Raw genomic sequence first — 27,133 nt, forward strand, 5'->3', positions numbered from 1 at the left:
GCCCAGACCGTCTTGGAGTGGGGGGGGGGCAGATTTTACTTAACGTAGTCAGCCTTGGGGTGTCTGGCGGAAATCTCATGCCCTTGCCGCTCAGCAGCCTGACGGCTTCTCTGCCCATCACACGCCGGAGCGAAACCGAAGGCAGCGCGGCCAGTCTGTTTGGCTCTGTGCTTGTGCGGGGACAGCGGCGAGTGCACGGAGGCGGCAGCTGTTGCCGTGCCGTTGCCTGCGTGAGGGTCTGTGACATTTCTGAGCACACCTGCGCCCCCTTTTCGTCACTGTGCACTGGAGCCGGCTTGTGGAGGGGAAGCCGCCATTTCCTGGGTCTCCCTCGTGGCGTGCCAGGTGTCGGTCTTCAGCTCACAGCCCGGGGCCCTCCAGGAGCCGGGCAGCTGGATTCTCTGGTTGACTCCGCAGGAGGGAATGTCCACCGGGATGGCGAGTCCGATTTCTGCTTAAAAAGCTCACCCACACTTGCTGCGAAATGAAAGGGAAAATAACCGTCTGTTTGGGTTGGAGCCTCGCAAAACCAAACTTGTGCGTGCTCGTGCTCGCTGGCAGTGGCGGTTACCCAGCAGGCGCTGTTGGGGGAGGGGCGAATCCTGCCCCGCCCGGGTAGTGCCGTGCACATGCGCGCACATGCGTGCACACGCACACACGAGGGCGGCGTGTTGGCGACGCTCACATTTGGAAGCAAGGAAACACGCGGCTTTGCCAGGTCGAAAGACAGCAGCCACGTAGGAAAAGAGCCTTCTCAGGACTTGGTACGGAATTGAAATCCAGGTTGAATTTGGAAACTCTAAGTAGCTTATGGGGAAGGCAGGAAAAACCAGAGGAGGGACGGTGGGAGCTTACCACCATGGGGTGCATCAGAGGCCAGGGAAGACGAGAGGTGTCCCCAGGGCCACACAGGAGCAAGGTTCGTCTTAGAACGGGTCAACTCCAGGTGTGGCCCGGGACCGGCGACGCCAGCATCAGCCAGGAGCTGCGGGACGTGCGGAGTCCTGGGCTCTGCTGCTGAGCCAGGAGCCGCCTTCATCAGAGTCTCCAGGTGGGCCACACGCCTGCCCTGGCTCCCCGGAGAACCGTGAGGAGGTCACCCCTCCCACTTGCTGCTGTCCACCGGAGAAGCTGAGCGAGGCCATCAGTCCTTCCAGGTGCTCAGCGAGTGCCCCCGCGGCGGTCACACTTCAGCGCCCACTCTTCTTTTTCTTTCAGCCACATCAGCAGTGATAGCTTCCTGTGTGACTGTCAGCTGAAGTGGCTGCCCCCGTGGCTGGCGGGCAGGACACTGCAGCCCTTCGTGACGGCCACCTGTGCCCACCCGGAGTCACTGAAGGGCCGGAGCATCTTCTCTGTGTCGCCGGACAGCTTCGTGTGCGGTAAGACCGGCTTTGTGACTTTTTCTTTTCCCCGCTCTTCGGTATGGGAGTGAGTCCTGCGATCAGTCCCCCAGACCAGCTGCTGGGTGCAATTGATTTCCCAGTGAAACCACGCACAGCAGTCACCATGCAGTTGTCTCCTTACGTGGTTCTTGGAGCACGTGCCTTTAATCGGGAGGAGCGTGAGTTGGTGCAATTACAGATCCGTTACAGGAGGATGGTTGTGTGTTTCCACAGGGCTCTGGTGCCCGGGTTAGCTGCGAATTACTCGGTGTATGAGGCTGGGGTTTTTAATGTGTGTTTCTTTCCAGCCCCAGGAATGAGAGGTTAAATGCAGGAAGGAGCAAGTCTCAGGAGAACAGTTGCTGTAGTAAAGATGATTCCTTGATGGAGTCTTGCGCTCTTGCTGTTTCTCCAAGCCACTGAAACCTGCACTTGCAACTTTCAATTCTTTTTGCCTTCTGATGGCTGGGACGCGGCCTGGCTGCTTTCTGAGCAGGGGTGGTCGGCTACGCACGCACGCACACGCTCTTTTCGGTCAGGAAGATGTGGTCAAAGGATGAGCCGAGTTTTGAGTCGATCCTGGTTTTGCTCTGAGCAGGAGGGGAGTGGAGTCCCAGGCCTGACTGGAACGGCGGGCAGGTGCGGATCCCTCCGGCCTCGTCATCCCCCACGGTGGGGGGGCTCACCGGGGGCTCACCTGGCGGGATGGGGATCCCTGCGGCGTGCCGCTCTCTGGCCATAGCAGTGCCAGCAGCCTGCGGGAGACGAGGTGCAAGTGTCCTACTTCCACACGTCCAGCCCCACCACTTCTGAAAACAGGCTTCCAGAACCTCCTCTGGATCCAGCCCAGGGAGGAGTGTTAAACATCCCACTCACATGGCAGCACCCCTCCAAACTGGGCTTTTCTTAATGATCAGTCCTGTGGGGCCTTCCGAGTGGAACCCGAGCTGCACACAGCACTGCTCTCCAGGCACAGAATGGCTGCGTGACGTCGTTCGTCAAGTCCCTAATGAGCAGGGACATTATTAATAGAGCTCCCTTCCTCCCCCTTCCCTGCCACAGGCTGAGCTCTCCTTTTGGATGAGCCACGTAGAACTCTCACCTGCTGCACCTAGCAGGTGGCCCTGGACTCCTCCCCCGCGTCGTAGCTGGGCCTCCCCGCAAACACCATGAGGTGCTACAGTTTCAAGCTCCGTGGGAGTCTCCCACTCCTTTTTAACAAAACTGAAACGTAATCACTTTACACCCACTAGGATAGCTGGAGTCCAAAAGTCGGATAACAGCAAGTGTTGCTGAGGACAGGGAGAAATCTGAACCCCCATGCTGCTTGCGGGCGTGTAAAATGGCGCAGCCACTTTGGAAGACAGTCTTGGCAGTTCCTCAATTAACATATTAACTGCCATGTGAGTTGTATTTAACTCACACTAGTTTTGAGCCTGGGGCCTGTGTAGCACATGTAGCTCACACGTCTCTTCACCTTGAGCCATGTGAACTATTTTTCAAGTTGCATATAACTCGTGCACAGAAAACAATAAAAAATAACAAATTTTTCACTGAATTAGAAAGGATCATTTTGTTTTCCAAGTTTTCATTCTATTTTCATAATAAAACACTGTGGTCCCAGGGAAATTTTTTTTTCCAGTGTGGCAGTCAGTGTGTGAAACACAGTTATTTAATACGACATGATCCAGCAAGTGCACGTCCAGGTATATAAGCAAGAGAATCGAGAACACTTGCATACACAAACTGTGCTGGAGAATGTCCGTGTAGACGTCAGGAGTGTTCACTCCGCTGTCGCTGGGGGACGTGTTCCATCCGTGTCCGTCAGGGCTGCCTGTTGGTGGTGCTAAGTCGTCGTTTCCCCTGGTGGTCTGCCTCGTCATTCTATCCATTGTTGAAAGTGGAATATCCAAGTCTACAAACTATTATTTTTGCATTCTCTATTTCTCTCTTCAATTCTGTCAGATTTTATGTTTTGCAAAAGTCTGTTAGGTGCGTATATGTTTATAAATTTTAGGTCTTCCTGATGGATGGACCCTTTTATGTTATAAAACATTCTTTCTAGTAAAAACTTCTGTCTTGAAGTCTGTTTTGTGTGTGATTAGGGTGGACATTCTAGGTCTGTTTTAGTGACTATTTGTGTGTTGGAATCTAAGATGTCTCTTGTAGACAGCACATAGCTGGGTCATGACTTTATCCGTTATGGCAATCCTTGCTTTTTAAATGGAGTGTTTAATCTGCTTTCTTTTAATGCAATTAATAATAAGGTAGAGTTTGCTGCTTGCTCTTTGTTCTATATGTTTTATCTTTTTGTTTCTTTATTCCTCCATTACTGACTAGTTTTATATTGAATACATGTTCTGGTATGCCATTGTAATTCCCTTGTTTGTGTTACTATACATATGTATATGTGTTTAGTATTTTCTTAGTGTTTGCTATGGGGATTAAAATTAGCATCTTAAAATTATCTAGTTAACCGTGACAGTATGCAGAAAGTTTTCTCCTGTTAAGATCCACTCTCCCTCATTTGTGTTGTTGTCATACACATGTTAATATAACAAAAGCTCATAGACAGTTTTATAATTGTTGCTTTATGTAGTTGCTTTTTAAATCAGAAGAAGAGAGTTCCAAACAAAAATACATTTATACTGTCTTTTGTACTTACCTATAATGGTGGTTTTTTAATTTCTTTGTGTGGATTTGAATTACTGTCTGATGTTCTTTCAATGTAGTCATTTAGTATTTAGTGTTTCTAGTAGGATAGGTCTGGTAGCGATGAATTCTCTTGGTTTTTTGTTGGTTCTTTAAATCCAGGAGTATTTTAATTTCTCCATTTTTGAGGGGTAATATTGCTGGACATAGAATTCTCCGTTCTTCCTTCCAGCACTTTGTGCGTGCGTGCCGCCGCCTTCTGGTCCGCGCGGCCTCTGCCGAGTCAGCGGCTGCTGCCACCGCGGACGTGGATGTGAGCAGCAGCCCCCCCTCCGCGCCTTTCTAGATGCGGGTTGCTGGCAGGTCTCACGGGGACAGTTCTCCGAGGATGGGGACTCGGGGGCGCTCCAAACACATTCTGCCCCCTCTATGGTTGCTAGGCTGCTAGTTTCAAGGCTGCCGTGGAGCAGGGGAGAGAGGAATGAGGCTTAGGATAAAACACCCCGAGCTCACTTTCCTTACTGAGGTCTGGCTGTTTTCTTGAATCAACACTCCATGGATTGTTGTCAGCCTTTGGTTTTTCCAGAATTCCAAAAAAGTAGATTTTGACCACTTTCCTGGTGTTAGCAGAGGTGCAGATTTTTGGAAGTCCTCATTCTGACATGCTGGGAGTGCTTCACGTCCCTCCTTTTGGAGTAAGGTGTGTGGGCAAGGTCGCAGCCTGGCCGGCGGCCCCTGGCTCTGATCTGTGTGAGAGTAAGCGACGCCGACGGCAGTCTTCTCAGGGAAACCGCTGGCTGGCTGCTTTGATGACCGCGTGCCGGGGGGTTGATTTCTAGTCGAGGAGCGCGGCCACAGAGGCGATCCTGCTCGCGGGGTGATCAGAGGTGATCACCTGGGCGGAGGCAGGTATCGCGGCGCGGCCCCCGTGGCATCTGGCAGGCCGAGGACGCAGGGGCACCGCGAAGGCCCGCTTCCCGCCCGGTGCCGGGGCTCGCGGTGCCTCACGCGCGGGCCCTTGTGTCCCCAGACGACTTCCCGAAGCCGCAGATCGTCACCCAGCCGGAGACGACCGTGGCCGTGATGGGCAAGGACATCCGGTTCGTGTGCTCGGCCGCCAGCAGCAGCAGCTCGCCCATGACCTTCGCCTGGAAGAAGGACAACGAGGTGCTGGCCGACGCGGACACGGAGAACTTCGCCCACGTGCGCGCGCAGGACGGGGAGGTCATGGAGTACACCACCATCCTGCACCTGCGCCAGGTCACCTTCGGGCACGAGGGCCGCTACCAGTGCGTCATCACCAACCACTTCGGCTCCACCTACTCGCACAAGGCGCGGCTCACCGTGAACGGTATGGAAACGCCGTCTGTCCGTCTGTCTGTCCGTCTGTCTGTCTGTGTTCCAGCGCCAGACTCCCAGGCCACGCTGTTCTTTCAGATAGCTTTCCACGTAGAGATGACCAAGACAGGAGACACGCCCTTGACTCTGGGACACCCTAAATCGCGTCGTCACGTGGGTTTGCCCAGAGCCGGTTTTGCAGAGCTGAAGGCTGTTCTCAGCGGGTTCTTTGGTTTTAGTGGCTTTTTGAAATCTAGTAGTTGTGTTTGGTGGCATTGTGGCGCTGAGCCTTGTATTTATAGCCATTCACCAGCTTCCGGAAGCCACGGCGCCTGGTCTCCAGGTTCCGGCAGCCCCAGCCTGGGAAGCCGCTGCTTTGAGCGGGTGGCCAGCCCCGCAGCGGGGGCCGCCCTGCGTGGGGCAGGCCCCACTTCCCAAGCGGCCGGGCGAGCAGGGCTGACGTGAGCACCGTCCTGAGAGTCCGCGGCTGGGCAGGGCCTGACAAGGCTCTTTTTCCAGCCTCAGAGCTTGTCGGTGGCTTTCCCCAGCTCTGCCGTTTGTGGCGGTGGTTTGTGGCAGACAGCCGGAGTGGCTAACCGCCCCGGCCCCGGCCAGCGCGAGATTCTCCTGGTCATTAAACCTCCACTTAACAGGAGCTGGCCTGTGGTCCTGGAAGTGCTGGGTCCGCAGGGAAGTGCCTTCCACACACTTAGGGTTGTCGCGCCCCGCTCTGAGCAACCCCGCACTGCTTCTAGAAGACTCAGTGAACTGCCAGGTGCTCCACCAGAGTGACCCTGGCAGGGCGGGAGGCGATGCCTGTCACAGGCTGCTGCTCCCGCCAGGATGTGGCTGCGGGCTCAGCACACCAGCGAGCCGGGGGCTCCTGTGCCCGTCCTGCCGGGTTTCAGCCAAGGGAGGAGCCAGCCGCTGAGGCCCGCCCGCTCTGCCCCAAGCAGAGGCCCGCCCGCTCGCTCTGTGGCCGCGTCTCCACGCAGGAGGTGTTGTGTTCCCCGGGCAGTTAAGCGCCAGGCCCTGACACTTACGGGGCCCTCGAGCACACGATTCCCTTACGAGGTATAGGAAGGTAAACGTCTTTACCTTTAAGGGCATTAAGCCTGCCAAGGGTGCGCAAGGGGGGGCGGGGAGGCGGGCGGCTCCCAATTTGCAGGTGGCAGCAGTGGCCCCGGGCACTGGCACAGGAGGTGTGCCGGCTGGAGTGGATCCGGCTCTGTGCCCCGCTGTGTTGTGACCCTGCGCCTGTTTTCCAGTGTTGCCGTCCTTCACCAAAACGCCTCAGGACATCGCCATCCGGACCGGCACGATGGCCCGCCTCGAGTGTGCCGCCACCGGCCACCCCAACCCCCAGATCGCCTGGCAGAAGGATGGAGGCACGGACTTCCCCGCTGCGCGCGAGCGCCGCATGCACGTCATGCCCGACGACGACGTGTTCTTCATCACCGACGTGAAGGCGGACGACACCGGGGTCTACAGCTGCACCGCCCAGAACTCGGCCGGCGCCATCTCGGCCAGCGCCACCCTGAGCGTCCTAGGTGCGGCTCTCGCTGCGCGCGGGGGGCGCGTGTGTGTCTCAAATGTCACAGGTGCCGGGCGAGCTGGCAAGCTCTGGGCGCCGGGTGGGTGAGTGTAGTGGGCTGTTGCCACCACGTTTGAAATTTGGGGCTACTTCCTAAAGTTTTTCTTAAACAAGTGGTTCATCTCTTTAAAAAAAATTGATAGCGAATCAAGAGTCTTCACAGGGGTAGACACAAACCACTCGAGAACGCCCTGAGTCGCGCGGGACGAGTGTGGTCCTGGGCAAGAATAGGCCGCAGGCCGGTCACGGGACAGGCAGGGACAGCGGGGGCTTGGTGGCCAGAGACGAGTTCCTTCTCCTGGTCAGAGTCGCCCGGGTGACAGGGCGCAGCCGCCGCGGCCCAGGGGGTGACTGAGGCCTCCGCTGGCTCCTTGCAGAGACGCCGTCGCTGGCCGTGCCGCTGGAAGACCGCGTGGTGGCGGTGGGGGAGACGGTGGCCCTGCAGTGCAAGGCGGCGGGCAGCCCCCTGCCCCGCATCACCTGGCTGAAGGGCGGCCGCCCGCTGGGCCTCTCGGAGCGGCACCACTTCACGCCCGGCAACCAGCTGCTCGTCGTGCAGGACGTGGTGGCGGAGGACGCGGGCCGCTACACCTGCGAGATGTCCAACACGCTGGGCACCGAGCGCGCGCACAGCCAGCTCAGCGTCCTGCCAGCGCCCGGCTGCAGGAAGGACGGGACCACCGTGGGCGTGTTCACCATCGCCGTGGTGTGCAGCGTGGTGCTGACGTCGCTGGCGTGGGTGTGCGTCATCTACCAGACGCGCAGGAAGGGCGAGGAGTACAGCGTCACCAACACAGGTCGGCGCCGGTTCCGGGGCGGGGCGGCGGGGGCGGGGCTGGAGGCGGGGCCAGAGGCTCTGGCAGAGCAGAGGCAGAGCCCTGGGGACTGTGGCGTCACTGTGGACGGCCGGGGCGCCGGCTAACGTCCGTCCGGGGCGCAACAGCGAGCGGGGGCGCTCGCGAATCGTCCGTGCGCGGTGCCTCCACGGTGACTCGGAGGTGCCTCGCTCCCCAGTGACGGGTCATTCCCAATACGGCCTCATGGTGCCATTCCTCTGTTAGTCCCCTCTCCCGTCCCACCGCTGTCCTCGGTCCCGTGTGGACCCGGGCCTCTGACGGCCGTGTTTTTCAGCCTGCGTGCACGGGTCGGCGGTTCCGGGAGAGCGCGTCACACGCGCGGCTCCACGCTGCGTGCGCGGCCTTGATGGTCGCCGCCGGGGACACCCTGTGTCTGGGCCTGGCCGTGAACTTCTCACTGTGGCTCCTGTCCCGTCTCCTTGCAGATGAAACCATCGTGCCACCAGATGTTCCCAGCTACCTTTCTTCTCAGGGGACCCTGTCCGAGCGACAGGACGCTGTGGTCAGGACGGAGGGCGGCCACCAGGCCAACGGGCACATCGAGAGCAACGGTAAGGCCTCAGCGACAGGGACGCCGGGGCTGCTGCTGTTTGGTGTGGGACCCAGTGACCCCGCGTGAGAGCTCCGCAAGGCCCTGAAGTCCTGTCCCCGGGAAGACCCGCGCCGGGCTCAGCCCCGCCCGGTTGGGGGAGGGGCTGCCTGGAGCAGCGGCCGCAAAGGACAGCACCGGGCGCGGAGCCGGCCGTCCCCGCGTGGGGAGCGTCTGCCCTGCGTCCCCGCCTCGCGTCGGCACCGCCTCGCCGGGGCGGCCCCTCCCCCAGCGGGGACGCGGAGCCCTGGCCCAGGGCCGTGGGGTTTCTCCCCCACGGGGCCGCGCGTTTACACGGCTCCCAGTGTCCCTCGGCCCGCCGGGGAGGTCGTGGCAGGAGGCACGCTCCTCGCGGGTCCCCGGTTGGCCTGGCGGCCCGCGCTGTGAGGAGCGTGGTTTAGAAATGACGAGGGGGAGCGGGCGAGGCTGCGGGCACGGGGCGCGCCGGGACGCCGCGGCCGGGATCTGAACGCGCGCGCCCTTGCAGGCGCCTGCCCGCGAGACGCGGCCCTCCCGTGCCGGCAGCCGCGGCCCTGCGCCGCCCGGGAGCCCTGGAGCGCGACGGCGAAGGCGGCCGGGACGCCCGCGCCACGGAGGACGGGTAGGAGGGGCTCCGCGGGAAAGGTGGCTGCTCTCCGAGACGGAAGTGCGGGTGGTCCGGACACTAGACGGAGGAGGGAAAACCCGTTCTTGGGCTGCCACTATCCCCAAATCTGGTGTCGGCCCAAAGCGGGACGCTCCGGCCGCCTCTTGACGGCAGCATGCGTCCCCAGAGCAAGTCCGGGGCGGCGAGTCTGACCACGGCCTCCCGGGCAGAGCCCAGACGGCACCTTGCCACCAGAGCCCTTTGGAGGCCGCGTCCCTAATCCTCGGAGGACTCTTCACGCTGCGTCGTCCCAGACTCGGGAGTTCCTCTCCCTGCAGTCGCAGTCGCACAGCGCAGAGTCCGGGACACGCGGTGGAAGGCCCGCTCTTCCTCAGTGCTTGGTCCGCGCTCGGGGGCAGCGGCGTTCCTCTGCTGCGGCACACGGGTCTCGCCCGCAGCTGCCGCTCCTGGTGTGGGTGGAGACGGGCGGCCTCGTTCTCACCCGCCTCGCCCTGTCCCGCAGAACCCGGCGGCCCGCCCGCGCGCGGTGACGGCGGCCCCACGGAGCAGGCCCCGCGCGCCCAGCCGAGCACGCCCGCGGCCCGGGAGCCCGGCGGGAGCGAGCGAGAACATTCTCCACCTCGGCAGAGCAGTGGGAACGTGGACGGGGCTGGCACCGACTACAGGGGGTCTCTGTACCCCAGTAACCACGACAGAATGCTGGCGGCCTTGAAGAGAAAGCCAGCGGCACCTCTAGACGCGAAAGGTAACGTTTTACGCCCCTTTGGCGTCCCCAGCAGGGGCGGAGCCACCTCGGTGCCCAGGCCTGGCCTGACGCGCCTCTCTCCCCAGGGGACCCTTCCTGGACGTTGGCCGGGCTGTGCGAGCCGCAGTCCGCGGACCTGCCCCCTGCGTCGCCACCGGCTGCGGGTGACACGGAGCTCACGGAGGCCGCCCCGGGCCGCCCCGCCGCGCCCAGCGAAGCCCAGCGCTTGCTCGTCGCCAACGGCCGCCCGCCCCAGGCGTGTGACTCGGGTTCCCAGCCCGCGGCACTGGCAGGACAGCTCCCCGGGAAGTGGAGGGCGTCCCCGCCGGCACCGCGGAGCTAGGCCGTCTACCTCAGCGCGGGTGGCGCGGCTGCGCGGGCGGCCGTGGGAGCCGGTCCCGCGTCTGCACGTGGCCGCAGCCTCCGCGCGCAGGGCGCGGCCGGACGCGTTGAAGCACAGAAACGCGGAGGCTGTTCCTGTACAAAAGGCGGGAAAAGTGTTTGATACCGTTGTACATAAGAGTTTTCAGAGATTTCCTATATATTATATATCTTTTACAGAGGCTATTTTAATCTTTAGTGCATGGTTAACAACAGAATCATACAATTCTGACCATATTATTTTTCATATCAGGTTGCTGTTTAATTGTGGAGAGGGCGGGGAATAGCTCTGGTGCCTTAATGCGCGGCTGGGATCACAGCCCGCGACCACGCCTGCTCCCAGGGGTTGGGGGGGGACAGACCCGCGGGCTGCCGGCCGGCCGAGCAGTCGTGTGCGTGGGAAGTGACTTCACACCAGCGTGGCCGGTGTGGATGTGGGCAGCGGCCGCCCGGACAGCCCCGAGGTGCGGCTCCCGTGCGGGGCTGGCTCGTGTGAGAGTTGTTTCCCAGAGGAGGACGGGGCTGTCCCACGCGACTGCTCGGACGGCGCCGCGCCTGCCTGTGTCCCTCCTGCGAGGCGCCGACGGGACCCGCACCTGGTCTCGGTGTCCTCTGCTTCTGCCTGAGGCTTTGCATTACGGTAAAGGCTGCTGGTGGCGGTACCTGTGGATTTTTTTCAGTAACGTTTTAGTTCTGCCAATAATTAATATTACAGAGTGGCCTTGGGGGCTAAACAGGATCGAGTCGTTAGGTTCAGGGCTAGCTCATTCCTGCGAGACTGCGGGCGCCGCCCTGGGTTCCGGGCGTTCTGCACTTTGCACCCCTGCCCCGCGCGTGAGTGCCGATGGGAGGGTCAGCACGAGTGACCTCGAGACAAACAAGGCCCTTAGAATCTCAGAAAGCAAGTCCCTTTGGCTGAAAAGCTGAGGGGGGTGTTGACAGAGTGGCTGTTGCCTCGGTCACATGTCACTGTCCGCTGTCACCACTGTCCCAAAAGGTAAGCACATGTAGAATTGTGTTCCCGGCGTGACCCGATTGTTGCTTCCACAAAATATGTGAATTTGCTGCTTCCGAGAGGCAATGTGAAAGAGGAGGTGTTACTTTTATGTACAAAGTTATTTATTTATAGAGATTTTGGTACAATGTACATTGAAAACCATGTAAAATATTGAAGTGTCTAACAAACGGCCTTGGAGTGTCTTTAATAAAGGGTCATTTATAAACGTTCAGCGTGCGGCTGGGGTCATTCCACGTCTGTTCCCCGGCGTCTCCCGTCCCCCTCGATTCCAGAAGGTCCCCACAGCTGCAGGCGTTCTGCCTTCCTTTTCTCCTCGAGGACAAAGTTGAGGCAAAGCAGAGTCGCACGCTGCCGCCCCGGGGAAGACGGCAGTGCCGGGTTCCCGGCTTCCTCCCTCAAGTCTTCCACCCCTGGAGCCGGTCGGTCAAGCTCTGACAGCCCGGCGCAGGGGACCTCCCCCCACCTTACGACTCGAGGCGCGACAGCTCACCTGGAACGGAGGACAGTGCAGGGGGCGGCTGCCCGGGGGACCCCGCCTAGCCACACGCCACGCGGGTCGCTGGACACTTCTCTACGACAACACAGCCGTGTGTTTTTGTGAGACCGGAAGGTAATGAGCAACAGCGGCCTGGCCCCCCGGAAGGATGCACAGCGCTCCTCAGACGCGGCTGGCGACAGGAGACCCGGCGGGAGCGCGGTCCTCCTCCCCGGGCTGGCCGCTCCGCAGACCGCGCCACCCTCGGCGGCGGGAAGTGAAAGCTCAGACGCGGGCGGACGGGGGCTCCGCGGCGGCCCGGGGCTCCGCGGCGGCCCGTGTCGCCAGGCTCCTTTATTGCGGGATCCGAGACGCGGCTCACAGCACGCGTGGCCGCCGTCCCTTCCTGCCGCCACGGCACGTTGTCAAGGCTGGTGTCGCCAGGACTGGACGCCGGCGCCTCACGGTCTCCCCGCGCCGACTCCCAGCAGGAAGCTGCGCGTCTTGTCGTAGGCCCCCAGGAAGATGAAGCCGCCCAGGCTGATGGCTGCCACGCGGGGGACGACGCCGGCGAACAACCTGGGGACAGCACGGGGACAGGGTTTTAGAATCTGTGCAAAAAAACACAAGGCTGCAGCCGCAGCTTGCCCAGCCTCACGCGCACTGAAACGGGCTGCATCCCGCCGCGGCCGCTTGCTGGCCAACACCAGACAGCGTGCTGGGAACAATCAAGCGACAACGGTCCCAACAGTAGTTCTCGCTAGCTCTCACACCACTTTTTCCTTTGAGAGATGGTGAAACCAACTTTTACAGAAAGGAGTCCAGGGGCCGAGTCCGAGGGGGGTCCGGCCAGTGGAGACACTGCTGGGCGACTGTGCTGCTCGGTCACTTTTGTCCTCAGAGACCCGCAAAGGGGGTGCCGCCACCAGGAACCCCAGCCCCGCGGCCGCCGGGCTCCCTTTCTCCATCTGCCTGAGGGTGTGAAGCCGCGTGGGCCCCGCTGGGAGCGGGCAGCTCCTTGTCACCGCGGTTGGTCCCTTAAACACCTCCGGCCCGGTTCTGCCCCTGCGGGCGGCAGGTCACGGTTTCGCCCAGTGACAACTCAGTCCACTAGCACAGCCGCAGTCGAGAAAAGTGGCGATCGGATGGGGCAGCCCCACCTGCTCTGCGGCCACAGACGGACGGGCACGTGGCACTTTTACTTGGGGGACCCCCTGCTCTGCCCGTGACACCCTCGGCTCTGCCCGTGGCCTGGCCATGCCATGCCATGCCATGCCATGCCATGCCATGCCATGCCATGCCATGCCATGCCATGCCATGCCATGCCATGCCATGCCATGCCATGCCCACGCGCGACCTCAAACACATTCTGTGAGACACAGAGAGCGAGCGCGGCCGGCACACACGGGGCGGGGCAGCGCGCTCTTGTCCTTACCCGGTCAGCCCCTGCGACCGCCACACCCCGTGCAGGGCCGAGAGCACGTTCCCGCTGGCACTGCTGGAGCCGGCCTGCAGGACAGACAAGGGACAGCTGTTACCCTCCACGGCCCGACGCCCAGCGGCTCGGGGACAGCCGCCCTGCCGGGACAGAGCGCCCATCGGACCGAGGGCGTCTGGCCGGCAGTGCCACTCGCGCCCGCGGCAGGGCTGTGGCCCGGCCTCCCGGGGGCCGCTGTGCTGAGCGCCACTGCCACCCTCAGCCATCTACGGGGACAGGGCTGGGCGCGGCGACCTGCAGGACACGAGTCACCAGGGCGACCGGTACGACCACGCCACTCGGCTCCGCAGCCCGCGGCACGTTTAGCGAGAGGCTGAGCCGTGGTGGCTGTTCCTAGGCTGTCCCTACAGGACGGGGTCCTGGAACCTGCCCGTCTGTCCCCTCCTCCGCGAAGACAGGGCATGCGTTGTCTTGGTCACGTCCACGCACGGCGGTCCTTCAAGTCTCAGTCTAGCTTTTATTATTTTTAAGCAATTTTTCCCCTTAACCGCCTTTCCTAAACCCATCACGACAACTGTCTTGCTGCGGGCGAGACACTGACCGTCCCGAGCCGCAGGCGTGTTGCCAGCAGAAACAGCGTGTCCGGAAGCAGCGGCACGCGACAGTGGCCCTGTCAGCGCTGCTGCCTGCACCATGCAGGTGAGGACGGTCTGGAAACGGCGAAACCCGGCACAGACATCGGTCCCGGTGACCCCCCTGCGCACTGTCCTGCCCGAGCCGGGACCACCGGCGGCTCCACCAGCCCAAGGTGCTGTCACTCACGTTCTACGCCCGCCAGTCCCAGCGCCCACACACAAGCACCTGCCGTGCCTCCCAGGTTATCTGGCCACCTACCTTGGCCAGCATGATCCTCGTCTTGGCCACATCCAGAGGCGTGGTGACGGCGGCCGCAAACCCACCTGTGCGTGAGAAAACACACATGACACACGGGTGACACGCTGCACGCTGTGCGTGGCAGCCTCAGAGTCTGTATTTTATAATTCCTCACAACCTCGCCCAAATCATTTTTTGTTTGTTTTGAGACAGAGTCTCCCTGTGTCGCCCAGGCTAGAGTGAGTGCCGTGGTGTCAGCCTAGCTCACTCACAGCAACCTCAATCTCCTGGGCTCAAGCGATCCTCCTGCCTCCGCCTCCGAGTAGCTGGGACTACAGACATGTGCCACCAGGCCCGGCTCATTTTTTCTATATATTTTTAGTTGGCCAATTAATTTCTTTCTATTTATAGTAGAGTTGGGGTCTGGCTCTTGCTCAGGCTGGTCTCGAACTCCTGACCTCGAGCGATCCTCCCGCCTCGGCCTCCCAGAGTGCCAGGATGACAGGCATGAGCCACCGCGCCCAGCCAGAGTCCTAGTTTTTCCCCTAGCTTACCCCCCGCCCAGGAGCCAAGGCAGTTTCCGAGCGGGACAGCCATGGCCACCTCCGACATGGAGACTCATTCCTGAGTCCTCGCCAAGCAGCGCCAGGGCAGGGAGGGCGCGCAGAGTGACAGCCTGTCTGCCGTGGTCCTGCCTGGCCGCACCTGGGCGAGCCCTGGGCTGGGGCTCTGCTTTCTGACTCGAAGGCCAGTGTTGTCACCGCCGCTGGCCACGTTGGGGCCAAGTGTCCCTGCACGGCGGGCGAGCAAGGCTTTGAAATAGTGACAGCAACCTTGTGTCTGGGGCTCCACATTTGTGCCACAAAATCTCAAAACAAAGATGTAAATAAGAAACGTATTTATCTTTTGCTAAATGTACGTGCATCTACTCTGACGACGGGGTTTTTTGCAGGCCTTGGACAGAGTCCTTCACTTACCAGAGCCTCAGCTGAAAAAATAAGATGCTTGTATTGGAGGAATTTTAAAATATGCAAGCCATCAGATAAGATTGTTCTTTATGGCAACTTCGTTGAGATTTCTTAAATGATATTAAACACTGATAAAGTTAACTTATTAATGTCATCATTCCTTCGATCAATGGAGAAGACAGATTATTGCGAGGATAGCTTTTCACCTCCTGGGTGTTGGCCGTTCTTGTTGAAACGGTGACAGCCCCCACACCTGTCCCACTCTACGGATGACAAATGAGCACGGCCGCTGTGTGGGCCACTGAGGCTAACTAGGGCGGGAATGGCGGCTTCTACCAGACGGGCGAGGGACCGGTGCTCGGGAAGGCCCCAGGTCTCCTGACTTGGGGACAGAGGAGACTGGACAGCGTTGCGAGGCTGTCACCTCACCGCCTCCTCCACCTCCCAGTGTCTGCAGCCGTCCCTGGAGCACCGCCGGGCTGCCACCCCTCCCGCGGCCCGCCCTAGCTGGAAGGGCCCGATGGCAGCCCCTGCCACGCAGAACCCTGAGACAGTCTCCTGCCCTCCCTCCTCCCGCCGCCCGGCCTCTCACGGGGCGCCATTCGGAAAGGGAAACTGAGACGGACGCAGATTTCTCCCGTAGCAGCAAGGCGTCCGCAGGCCCATCTGCGAATCGGGCACTTAGGGAACGGGCCAGAGAACGAGCACCTCTTCCCTCAACACACGGAAGGTTCTAGAGTCTCCCTAACTTTAAGCAGTGGCCTTCCTGGCTGGGCGCGGCGGCTCACGCCTGTCATCCTGGCACTCTGGGAGGCCGAGGCAGGCGGATTGCTCAAGGTCAGGAGTTCGAAACCAGCCTGAGCAAGAGCGAGACCCTGTCTCTACTATAAATAGAAAGAAATTAACTGGCCAACTAATATATATAGAAAAAATTACCCGGATATGGTGGCGCATGCCTGTAGTCCCAGCTACTCGGGAGGCTGAGGCAGGAGGATCGCTTGAGCCCGGGAGTTGGAGGTTGCTGTGAGCGAGGCTGACACCACGGCACTCACTCTAGCCTGGGCAACAGAGCGAGACTCTGTCTCAAAAAAATAAAAATAAAATAAAGAAGTGGCCTTCCTCATCCAGGACGACCAAGTCTCCATAACTCACTTTGTCCCCAAGGGCCCACGAGGGAGTCACCAAAATGGCCCGTTGCTCTTAGGGTCCCCTGACCTCTGGGAAATGAATCGAGGCCACCTACTTATAGTCCACCCAGCTGGCGACGACCTGCCACGTGGAAACGATCACAGCACGGCCCACCCGGCTGGTCTCGTGTTAGGGGCGAGGTTCCTAACTGATTATCAGTTCTGCACGTCGAGCGCGTCTCATTATTGGTGATGAATCCTATACAGTGCGTTTTGTTTTCCCGATCACTGACACAACAAAAAAACCAATCCGGCAACCACCGAACAAATGGAAAAAGAATTACTTTCCGATACAACGGACACCCTGAACTCGGCCCGTCTATCCATTTACTAGTTTCACATCTAAAACTAAAAAAAGTTCAGAATTTTCTGGCAAATTTACACTTTACTTTATTTCGACTACAACTCTAACTTACCTTTATTTTAAAACAGCAAAACAGATGTCTCTCTTTGGGCTTTTAAACGTATCACTTATTAGATTCTTTCAAGCACCTGCGTTCTCATTAAAAGCTCACTGGAACATTCCCGTGGCTGGGTGACGGGTAACGCGACATCGCGTGCTGTCGCTTTGCTCTTGCTTTTATGTCCCGAAAGTGCCCAGATGTGCGGCTGCCTGTTTTCTGGTGTTGGGCGAGCTGCAGGGGGCCGGGCTCCCCACACTGGTTAATCTGGGGTGCGTCCCCCGTGTGTCACCCACGACCCCCGGACCGTGACTCGTGGCCCGCTGCGGAATCCCTCACACCCCAAAGCGACTCTGGGGGGCGGACGCTTCCCACACGGGACTCCATAAACCATCTCTGAGATCATGCCAGGGCCTGGGTGAAGGCCTCAATAAAGATGACACGCAAAAGGAAAATTTGTCAAAAACAAATTGGCCGCCTGTCTTTCGGGCAGACACGTTTTGAGCAGGTTTTTCTTTTCTCCCCCCTAAGACATGTTCTTTTCTCAAACGACTCCTGGAGCTCCCCTCGTCTCAGCAATCTGGAATGTCTAAAGAATGCTGTTGTGGCATAGCTCGTATTTTCGCAGTCTTCTCCCCGCTCTCGTCCCTCCCGGCACCGCGTGACCCCCTCACCTGCGAGGGCCCCGCACACGGCCGACTGCCAGGACTCCGCCGCGCGGCCCTGCCTGCGGGACCACAGGGCCTGGGTGAGGGAGGAAGGAAATACGAGTCATTAAACATCTGAACTCACTGCAACCTCCTGCGGGCTAGCTCTGGGGATGGGAACTTAAGTGAGAAGCTATTTTGGTGGCATTCTTCACTGATGACACGAACCTTTCCCAAGGACTTAACCGCATTCTAAAATAAGTCAAAGGAACAGGGTGACAGCTACACCGGCGTGTGCACAGGAAACAATTTTCAGGGAATATGTGTGACACACACACACACACACACACACACACACACACACGATCACAATTAAGACAATGAACTTATCCATGAAATAAAAGTTTGCCTGTACCCCTATGTAACCCCTTCCGGCCCTTCCTCACCGCCCCCCAGCAATCTGTCCTTCTATATTAGTTTGCCCTTTCTAGATTTTTATATAAATGTAATCATACATTAATTGTTTTTAAAAAGTTGGTTTCTTTCATTCAGAATTATTTTACGATTCATCCGTGTCAAGCAGATATCAACAGTTCATTCCTTTTTTGTTGGCAGGTAAGATTCCATTGGTTATACGATAATTTACGTGTCGACCTGTTGGAAATCTGGGATTTTTCTAATTTGGGGCTATTACAAATAAAGCTGCTATGAACGTTTGTACACCAATCTTCAATGGACACATGAATTTCTCTCTCTTGGGGAAATACCTAGGAGTGGAACAGTTAGATCACGTGGCAGGTATATATTTAACTTTTCAAGAACTGCCAAACTGTTTTCCAAAGTGGTTGTATCATTTTACATTCCCACTCGCCCCAGTTTCTCTACATTCTTCCCAACGCTTAGTATTGTCACCATTGCAAAATTGTGACCATTCGAATAGGTGCATAGTTCTATTTCATTGTGGTTTTCATCTGTATTTCCCTAATGACAAATGATGTCGAGCTCCCTTATCATGTACTTATTCGGCATTCATTATAACTTCTTTGGTGAAGTATCTGTTCAAACGCTCTGCACATTTTTACTGGGTTGTCTAGTGTCCAACTTACTGAGCCCACGGTGGGACCTGTAGCCTTAGGGCCACATGCCTATCAGCTCTTACAGCTTTTTTGTGGAGTCCATCAAATTTTCTACGTAGATAATCATATCAACTGTGAATAAGACAGTTTTACTTCTTCCTTTCCAACTGGGATATGTTTTATTTCTTTTTCTTGCCTAAGACAGGCAAGAAAAAAGGGTAGGACCTTTAGCAAAATGGTATTCACTGCAATAACCACAAATATTACCAAAATACCTCTTGAATGTACTAATGTAAATGGTTAGAATAGTATAATGACTGACTCAGCATAGTGGGACATTTTTAGGGATAATCAAAACACCACAACTGAGAGAATAACAGTAAAGTTAGCACTAATCTCCCACTCCCAATACTTCCCCCCTGACAAACGTATCCGGAAGGTTAAGAAGGCCGCTAAGAAGATGAAGAAGATGCCGTATAAATAAGACGCATGGTCCTGTTTACTGCATCAGTTTTAACAACTTTTAAGTCAGACGCCCATGTTAACTGTCTAACAAATTAGATACGTAATAGGTGTGGTTTCTGAGGTCTCCAACATTTCCTTCCATCCATACCAGTGAGAATGATTCCCTGAAAGTGTACTTATTTTTATTCAATTTTAATAACCTTGTAAAAGTAGGTAAGTTCAAAAAAAAAAAAGATTCTATACAGATTTGGGGCACATTTTCAGTAAATGCTCTAAGTCTGCGAACAAATCTGTGTGCTTTTGTAGTGAGCATTGTTTTTCCCAGAGCTCTTGTAAGCACTGGAGAAACAATAAGCAGCAAGACAGCAGAACAACATCTTTTCACTTTCAAAGTGGCAAAATGTGTATTTTATCAGCCTAATGCCAGTTTTGGCACCATTACATACTTTACACCAACTTACTGGAAAAGAAACGTGAAACATAAATTTGACTTTTCCTGACAACTGAAGGTTACCTTCGCTTCATCTACTGATTACCGTCAAGGGTTCCAAAGAGCAGTTTACTCCAAACATTTAAAACACTAGTAATAACGCTGAGTTGATAGGCAATAGTAAATAAATGATGTGAATCACATCTTGTCGTACAGGAGGAAGAAATCAAAGGCGCTACGTAATTCACAAATTCAGCAAACATTTACTAAGCACCTGCTAGGTGTTGGGCACCCATAGAGTCAAGAAAAAATACATATAAGGACAGTCGCTAGGTCTCACATTTGAGGAGGGCGTGGTGGGGCAGAAGAAGATATAAAAGAAGAGAGGTGATGGAGGCGGCTTCCAGAGGTGCTTGCTGTGATCTGGGGGTGGGGGGGGACGACTTTGGTTGCCAAGGGGGAAAAAACACAATCCAAATAGACTCAGATGGCTGAAGACATGGTTTAAAAATAGAATCTCCACAGACAGGCATAACTTTTCACTATCAGCTGGCCAGAAGAGTCTAAGAAGATAGAAATAATTTTGTATTTGACATGGACACTAATAAATACCTTAAACAAAAAAACCCTAGAAGAACCAAAAGGTTTAAAGTGAGACATTCAGTGGCAAACACAAAGCATGACATAAACACTGTAACAGCTGCCACGATACATGCTTACGTAGAAGTCCGTGTCTTCCAGGCCCTCGACACTTTACACACATTGACTCATGTAATCCTCACCCAAGCCTTATGAGGTACATGTAATTCTTGTGATTTTGCCATTTTTAGACAAGAAAGTTGAGGCTCAGAGATGTCAAAGCTGACACAGTTAGTGCCCAACTGGGATCTGAATGGAACACTCTGGTGTGTGAAGCATAAAAACCCCTGGATTTGGATCTACAGGTTGTAACTGTCTTGATAGGGCCTAGAATGGTATCTCCGAGACACTGCATTTCCACACACAGTTGCTACTGGGATGACATTAAAACATCCAAGCGAATGAACAAACTATGTCGATGTCCAAAACAACTTGCTTAATAGGAATTTGAAATGATTTTTCAAAATGAGGGATTGTTTGAATATAGAACTTGAAAAAAGTAATATTCAGACCAATCTAAAAGGATTAGTTATTTACAAATTATTTATTTGGGTACAACTCTAAACACATAAAATGACAAGACTCTAGCTGGTGTTAAAAAAAAATACTGTATATAATTTATGATAATATTTTGAAATTATTTGCTCATATATTTGCGGAACAGGACCGACTGTGATAAACAAACTGGCTGGGAGGACAGGAAGTTATTTACAGGAAGACTAAAGATGCTCATGACAGTGAGTGGGGAAACTGAGGCTGGTCTGTCCTGCTCCACACAAGGCCGTGTGTCTTGCAGACAGACAGAATCACACGCGGCACAATGAGATCCCTCCCGACCACTCGGAGCTCAGCTTCTAATGGAACGGCATTATAACATACAATTTATCGGAGAAAGTATTTTGGTGTCAATAAAATATATTAATATTTAAATAATGTGGATGTATAATAGGGCTTTGGATTTTTTTTTTTTTTAAGGATTTGTCTGAACACCAAAAATTGTGTAAATTTCCATAATTTCTCAACCTAAGTAATTTCGTTGCTACAGAGGTGTGGCATCGTTTCTGTCGGGGCAGAAGAACCAGTAGGGAGACGGGCACAAAAGTGGCCCAACCGAGCACCCTAATGGGTGACAGAAATGCCATTAATTGGAAAAACCAGACCCCAAGCAGCGTCGGGATCCCAACTGTGCTGACGGAGATCGTGCACCAAAATAAAAATAAGAATTTTTAAACAGCAGGTGGCCATATTTCCCCTGGTGTCTGCTTTTTTTTTTTAATCCCAATTCAATGTCCCATTTCCTTTTTCTTTTCAAATATAAATGAAATTTTCAGATGAATCCATGGACCCTTGAGTATTATTCTTTTCAAATATGAATAAAATTTTCAGATGAATCCATGGACATTTGTGTATATTAAGTTTCAAGTTTAAGTAGCAAGGCCGGCAGTCAGAGAAAGGTTCTTAATTTTGCTTCTGTGGGTTTTTCTTAAGTAAAACTTCCTGAACATAGGTTGATGAATAGCTGACATAAAAAATCGATTTTGAAATACATTTAGATTTCCAGAAGAGTTACAAAAACCGTAGAGTTCCCGAATAGCCACCCCCCGGCTTGCATACCTAGAACAATTATCAAAGCACGAGACAGGAACTCACTAAGCTACTGACCTTGACTCAGTCTCCCCATAGTAACTGCTGTTCAAAGGCATGCACTTTTTAAACATCAGCCTGATTTTTCAGTCAATGGTATTTCTATCATCCGTCAGGGTACCCAGTGGTGTTGCCGCGAGAGCAGCCAGGTGGTTCTGCACTCACTGCCCTGGGCCTGTCCGAGGAAGAGCACGAGGAGTAACCCGGCCTCGCCCCACCCCAAGATCAGCGCCAGTGCTCACGGGACAGCACGCAGACCCCAGCACCATACCCGGAAATGGCCAGGAGTCCCAGCCTGGGCCAGGCGTCTGCTATTAACGCATGACATGGAGAGAGAGCTATTCCCCCCACACTTTAAAAGACCCACCCAAGCGAACGCCGCTTGCTTACGAACAACAAATTGACAGTAAGTGCCTTACTTGGCCCCAGTGCAGGAAAACTTATACTTTGGACTTCTTCAGCTGTTATGTGGCTTCCAATTTTGCAAGAATATGAAATTGTACTAGCACATGCTTTTTATGGAACAGCAGCAGGTATGCCTAGAGAGCCATCTACTCAATTCCAAATTAATAACCTCAGACGACTGTTTATTTAGGATAACAGAAAGGACAATGCTTAGTTTTTTCCAAGCCCAGACTTGCTCTCAATATCCTCCTCTGTGTAGGTCTCACTGCTGGGATCCACCTCCTGAATTTTACAGCACTCAAAAGACAGCAGATGATTATTCTCATGCAAATGCTCTCCATACTGTAGCTGATCAAGCTCAGTATGTCGCTTTGGCACATATACTTTAAAAACAATTAAAGCAACAACTACTCGTAGTTTTATTATTCAATCGGATGAGCCACCTCCCCGTGAAGTACTCAGACACTGGTATATTTAAAAAAATGAGATTTCCAAAACAAAGTCTAGAAGCTGGAAAAAAAATATCACATATAACTAGGAATGACAATTAGGTTCTCAATTCTGCTACACCACGACTGCAGCAATATGATCAAGTGGCTAAAAAGGCCAAAATGGGTCAGGCGCGGTGGCTCACGCCTATAATCCTAACACTTGGGGAGGCCAAGGCAGGAGGATTGCTTAAGCTCAGGGACTCGAGACCAGCCTGAGCAATGTAGTGAGACCCCATCTCTACAAAAAACATAGAAAAAATTAGCCGGGCATGGTGGCACGCACCTGTAGTCCCGGCTGCTCAGGAGGCTGGGGGTGGGGGGTGTAAGGGAAGGGGTGGGGGGTGTAAGGGAAGGGGTGGGGGATCCCATCGCTTGCGCCCAGGAGTCTGAGGGTGCTGTGAGCTAGGGTTGCGCCACTGCACTCCTGCACTGACAACAGAGTGAGACCCTGTCTCAAACAACACCAAAAAACACAACAAAACCCATGTATACCGAATCACCCCCCAAAATGCTAGCAAATAATGAGTAAGGAAGTCTAAAAAAACACACAAAAGCGAAGCTAACACACTCCTTTTTCCCATTTTTAAAAAGAGGGTTACATGTGAATGCATAGATGGGTCCCACAAAATCAAATCCTGGCAGGGTCTTGTATTTTGCAAAGGAACCAGGCATTTTTAAAAAATGCTTTCTATTTATTTATGTCTGATAATCTGATTAAACCGAAGTGCGGGAAACTCCCTTCTTTTCTCGCACTAAGCCAGAGAAAGTTAACATGACTCATCATGGGAATCTCCTATCTCGATGGATCACATTTACCTCGTTTTAGTCACAAACTTACATAAATAGGAGAAAACTGTCTAAAAGAAAGAGGACAAAGGAAGAATTCTGGTGTGCTTTTTAAACTGGGTTTCTATTTTTTTTTTTTTTTTTTCCGGAGACTATAGACTCTTACTCTGCTGCTTGGGCTAGAGTGCAGCCCAGCTCACAGCAGCCTCCAACTCCTGGGCTCAAGCGATCCTCCTGCCTCAGCCTCCCGAGTAGCTGGGACTACAGGCACGCGCCACCACGCCCGGCTAAACTTTTCTATTTTTAGTTACCAGGCTAATTCTTTTATTTTTAGTAGAGACGGCATCTCACTCTTGCTCAGGCTGTTCTAGAACTCCTGAGCTCAAACGGCCCTACCCCCTCGGCCTCCCGGAGTGCCAGGATTAGAGGCGTGAGCCACCTAGCCGGCCCTGCATTCCTTATATGATCTCTCAGTAGATAACTTGAACAAAAGGATGCTAGGGAGTTCTAATTATTTTTTCTTTTTCCACAAAGTATCCCATATTTTCTAAGATAACAATTAAGAATTCAAGCTGTCTTCAAGTATTTGAATTATTAAAGGATGTCCGCTTCATTGGAATGTGATTTTGCTATAATCTTAATGAGCATCTTGGGCTCTGGTTTGAGTGGTAATCTGGAAGTACAATAGGTACTCTGTTCTTATTTTCAGGTGGTTTTCTTCCATACTGGCGTGTTGTGTTTGATTTTGGATATTAGCTTAGTGTGGTAAGAATTACAGACACGTGCGTGTACACGCATTTTTTCTGTTTCTGTTCCCTTTCAGTGTTTAACATGCCTTTACTGGGACCTGTGTTCTGGGCAAATGTGTCTACTGCAGACACCAGATTCTCCCAGTCTCATGAAATGTGGTGTAAGTGGAGACCCCAAACACTGAGCAACCTCTAATTGTTATTATTTTGTTTACGTTACTACAAGTGTAGGAGGAGTTTGTTCTAAGTGCGACGCTGATAGACATTTTAAACTATTACTGAAGTAAGAATCAACAAGAAAAAATAAGTTGTTTATTCTCCAACTTGAAAAGTTTTTATACAGTGCTGCATGTTTAAAATATTTGTAAGCCAAAAGAGAAATCTAAGTAATTATTTTACACATAAAATAAGGGAAGTGATAATCCACTGGCCCCTGGTTTCTATTACAAAGCTTTGACTTCATCTTAGAAAATCATCGGCATGTCACTGTCTTCACAAAATCAAACTGATTTTACTTTCTTTTTGCTTCAAGTGTTGCTTAGCTCAAATCTTGCATCTCTTACACAGTTATTGCTGTGTTACTTTGCAACGCCTCGTAGCTGTAAGCAAGACTATTTAGACCGGACAGTATTCTTTGGTGTTGGCCTAGAACAGCACCCACACAGAATACCTGACGGTATTCTCAGCAACTCTCCACACTGCACTGTAAAACGATGCTGCGTATTGAGACAATAGAAAAAAATTTGACACAGTTACAGGAAATTTCATCCTAGCACTCTGGGAGGCCGATCGCTCAAGGTCAGGAGTTCGAGACCAGCCTGAGCAAGAGCGAGACCCCGTGTCTACCAAAAATAGAAAGAAATTAGTTGGCCAACTAAAAATATATATGGGAAAAATTAGCCGGGCGTGGTGGCGCATGCCTGCAGTCCCAGCTACTCGGGAGGCCGAGGCAGGAGGATCGCTTGAGAGACCTTGAGAGATCCTCCCGCCTCGGCCTCCCAGAGTGCTAGGATGACAGGCGTGAGCCACCGCGCCCGGCCTCAAAAACGTGTTTTAGATGAACAAAGGTGAGACATCCTAAAGAGGAGGGAGAGAAAAAAGGGTAGAATTGCCATATCCAGGACCTCAGAGAAGATAATTTCCCTTTAAGATTTACGTTTGTTTAATACCTTAACTTTGCAACAAAAAAAAAAAAAAAAAAAAAGATTTACGTTTGTTTACTTTGGAACTTTCCGGCAGCTCAGCAAGAAGGGACACGTGGTAGATTTCACGGTCTCTGTGACCCGACAAAGAAACAAGAGAACCGGATTTTAATCTGGGGTCTGAGACCAGGTGGCCGGGAGAACAGTGACTAACAGAGACGGGTGGGGGACAGCAGGAAGGAGACACGTGACGACGATGACTGGTGTGCAATCGGCTGCGGCCTTGGCTGAGAACGATTCCCGAGCAGTGTTCCTGCAGAAACACAGCAGAGAAATCCCCGCACAACACGGCCCCCCTCTTCGGTTGCAAAAGCAAGTTCAAATCGTCGACACAAAAAATAACAGACGTGCCAAAAACCGTCTACTTCTACAAAAAGCACCGACTTCACACGCAGACGCTACAAAAACACTACACGAAAAAACGCCTGGCGTTATTTAGTTGTGAGGGAGCTGCGAATTAAAACCACAACGAGATGCCCGTCCACAACTATTAGAATGGCTGGACATTTTTTTAATTTAATGACAGCAAGTAATGACACGGATGTAGAGCAACTGGAACTCTCTCGTACACTGATGGTGGGAATGCAAAAGGGTACACAGCCACTTTGGAAAACACTTTGACAGTTTCTTATAAAAAAATTAAACATAGACTTTCCTTATGAGCCAGCAGTGCCACTCCTAGGCACTTACCCAAGAGAGAGAAAAACCCATGTCCCTACAAATACTACGTGCCGATGTTTACAGCAGCTTTGTTCACAATCATCGAAAACTGGAAACAACTCAAACGTGCATCAGCTAGGGAACAGACAAACTGCGGTCCAGCCTCACGGCCACAGAATAATACAAGGTGACGAAAAGGAACAAACTATTGGCACAAGCAACAACATGAACGAATCTCAGAAGCATTAAACGAAAGCAGCAAGGCACAAAATGCTGATTAGCATCCTCTGTTTATGTGATATTCTGGAAAAGGAAAAACTACCAGAACAGCAGGTGGCAGGGGCTGGGGACAGAGGGAGGGCACCGACGACAGAGGGGCGTGAGGGAACTTTCTGGAACGACGGTAACATTCTCTACGTTAGTTATGGTGGCGGTTACAAACATTTGTCAGAACTCATAAAGATGCACATTTATAAAGGGCGAATTTTACTGTATGTAAATTATTCCTCAAGAAACCCGACCTAAAAAACAGAAACAAAAAACTATACCATCTCAACATTTGCTCAAAGAAAATTTTTAAAGCATAGCATCGTTATCTGTGGTTACTCTGAAAACTTCTAGATGCTTCTTAACTAGCTAGAACTCTACAGATGTTCTTACTATTGAAAAGAGATAAACCCCATGCTCTTTCCTTGTTCGGGCCTCAAAACATTCCTGTGCAGAGCTATGGCGTGAGCATGCAGAATGTGCGTGAATACCAGTTACTGAGACACTAATAAAGTGGGTCTTGTTTGCTGGACAGCTGTTGGCTTCATTGTCCTTTTGTCACACACTAAAAAAGAGAGTTGTTGTGCTAAAGGAATTTGAGCTTCTCATTGGAGACCTGTTACATCATGCCCTGAAACACTGTCCGAGAAATCTATTTGCACCATGAGCCATGTGGGAACTGGTAAAAATAATAACGAAACAACAAAAAACTATAACCCAAACAACTATATTAAATGAGCAGTACTGCTCCTTAAAAATCAGATCACTCAGAAGAAGTACTTCCCAACACTTAATGTTCCAGAGTTTATTTAAAATAGAGAGAGATCCTCTATTTTAAGAGAATATTTTGTCTTAATTTATTATCCTTTAGTATGTAACTCCAACAGAATTTATTTCAGAGTTTAAATGCTGTCTATTATATTCTTCAAAAGATATTTTATATGAGTAATCCATGATCAGTGACTAAAATTATGGGGTAATTTCTTTATTCTTGTATTGTCTAATACCCACCTAGAGATTTCAGTTTGGTCCTTTATGAAACATTTTCACTTGAACAAGAGCTTTCAAAGGTTTTTTTCTGACCATTATCCACAGCAAAAACTACATTTTATTTTTTTTTCCCTTTTTTTTTTTTTTTATTTCGGCATATTATGGGGGTACAGA

General features: G+C 53.2%; 2 protein-coding genes across 3 annotated transcripts in view; one reads left to right on the forward strand and one right to left on the reverse strand.

Moving 5' to 3' along the window:
- Nucleotides 1-11,375, forward strand: part of LRIG1 (leucine rich repeats and immunoglobulin like domains 1) — a 108,856-nt gene extending 97,481 nt beyond the window's left edge. The window contains exons 12-19 of one of the 2 annotated variants that reach the window (XM_075998783.1): nucleotides 1,219-1,382; nucleotides 5,068-5,388; nucleotides 6,644-6,925; nucleotides 7,347-7,766; nucleotides 8,252-8,377; nucleotides 8,903-9,016; nucleotides 9,525-9,767; nucleotides 9,854-11,375. In XM_075998783.1, coding sequence (XP_075854898.1) covers nucleotides 1,219-1,382; nucleotides 5,068-5,388; nucleotides 6,644-6,925; nucleotides 7,347-7,766; nucleotides 8,252-8,377; nucleotides 8,903-9,016; nucleotides 9,525-9,767; nucleotides 9,854-10,110 — 1,927 coding nt within the window. In that variant the 3' untranslated portion in view covers nucleotides 10,111-11,375. The remainder of the gene's footprint in view (nucleotides 1-1,218; nucleotides 1,383-5,067; nucleotides 5,389-6,643; nucleotides 6,926-7,346; nucleotides 7,767-8,251; nucleotides 8,378-8,902; nucleotides 9,017-9,524; nucleotides 9,768-9,853) is intronic. The other variant, XM_020285355.2, reaches the window with a different exon arrangement.
- Nucleotides 11,250-27,133, reverse strand: part of SLC25A26 (solute carrier family 25 member 26) — a 108,206-nt gene continuing 92,322 nt past the window's right edge. The window contains exons 7-10 of the mRNA XM_075998785.1: nucleotides 17,183-17,252; nucleotides 13,974-14,038; nucleotides 13,077-13,150; nucleotides 11,250-12,220 (exon numbers count right to left, since the gene is read on the reverse strand). Coding sequence (XP_075854900.1) covers nucleotides 12,103-12,220; nucleotides 13,077-13,150; nucleotides 13,974-14,038; nucleotides 17,183-17,252 — 327 coding nt within the window. The 3' untranslated portion in view covers nucleotides 11,250-12,102. The remainder of the gene's footprint in view (nucleotides 12,221-13,076; nucleotides 13,151-13,973; nucleotides 14,039-17,182; nucleotides 17,253-27,133) is intronic.

This window comes from Microcebus murinus, chromosome 30 (genome assembly GCF_040939455.1).
Source record: "Microcebus murinus isolate Inina chromosome 30, M.murinus_Inina_mat1.0, whole genome shotgun sequence".
In the NCBI taxonomy this organism is placed as follows: Eukaryota; Metazoa; Chordata; class Mammalia; order Primates; family Cheirogaleidae; genus Microcebus; species Microcebus murinus.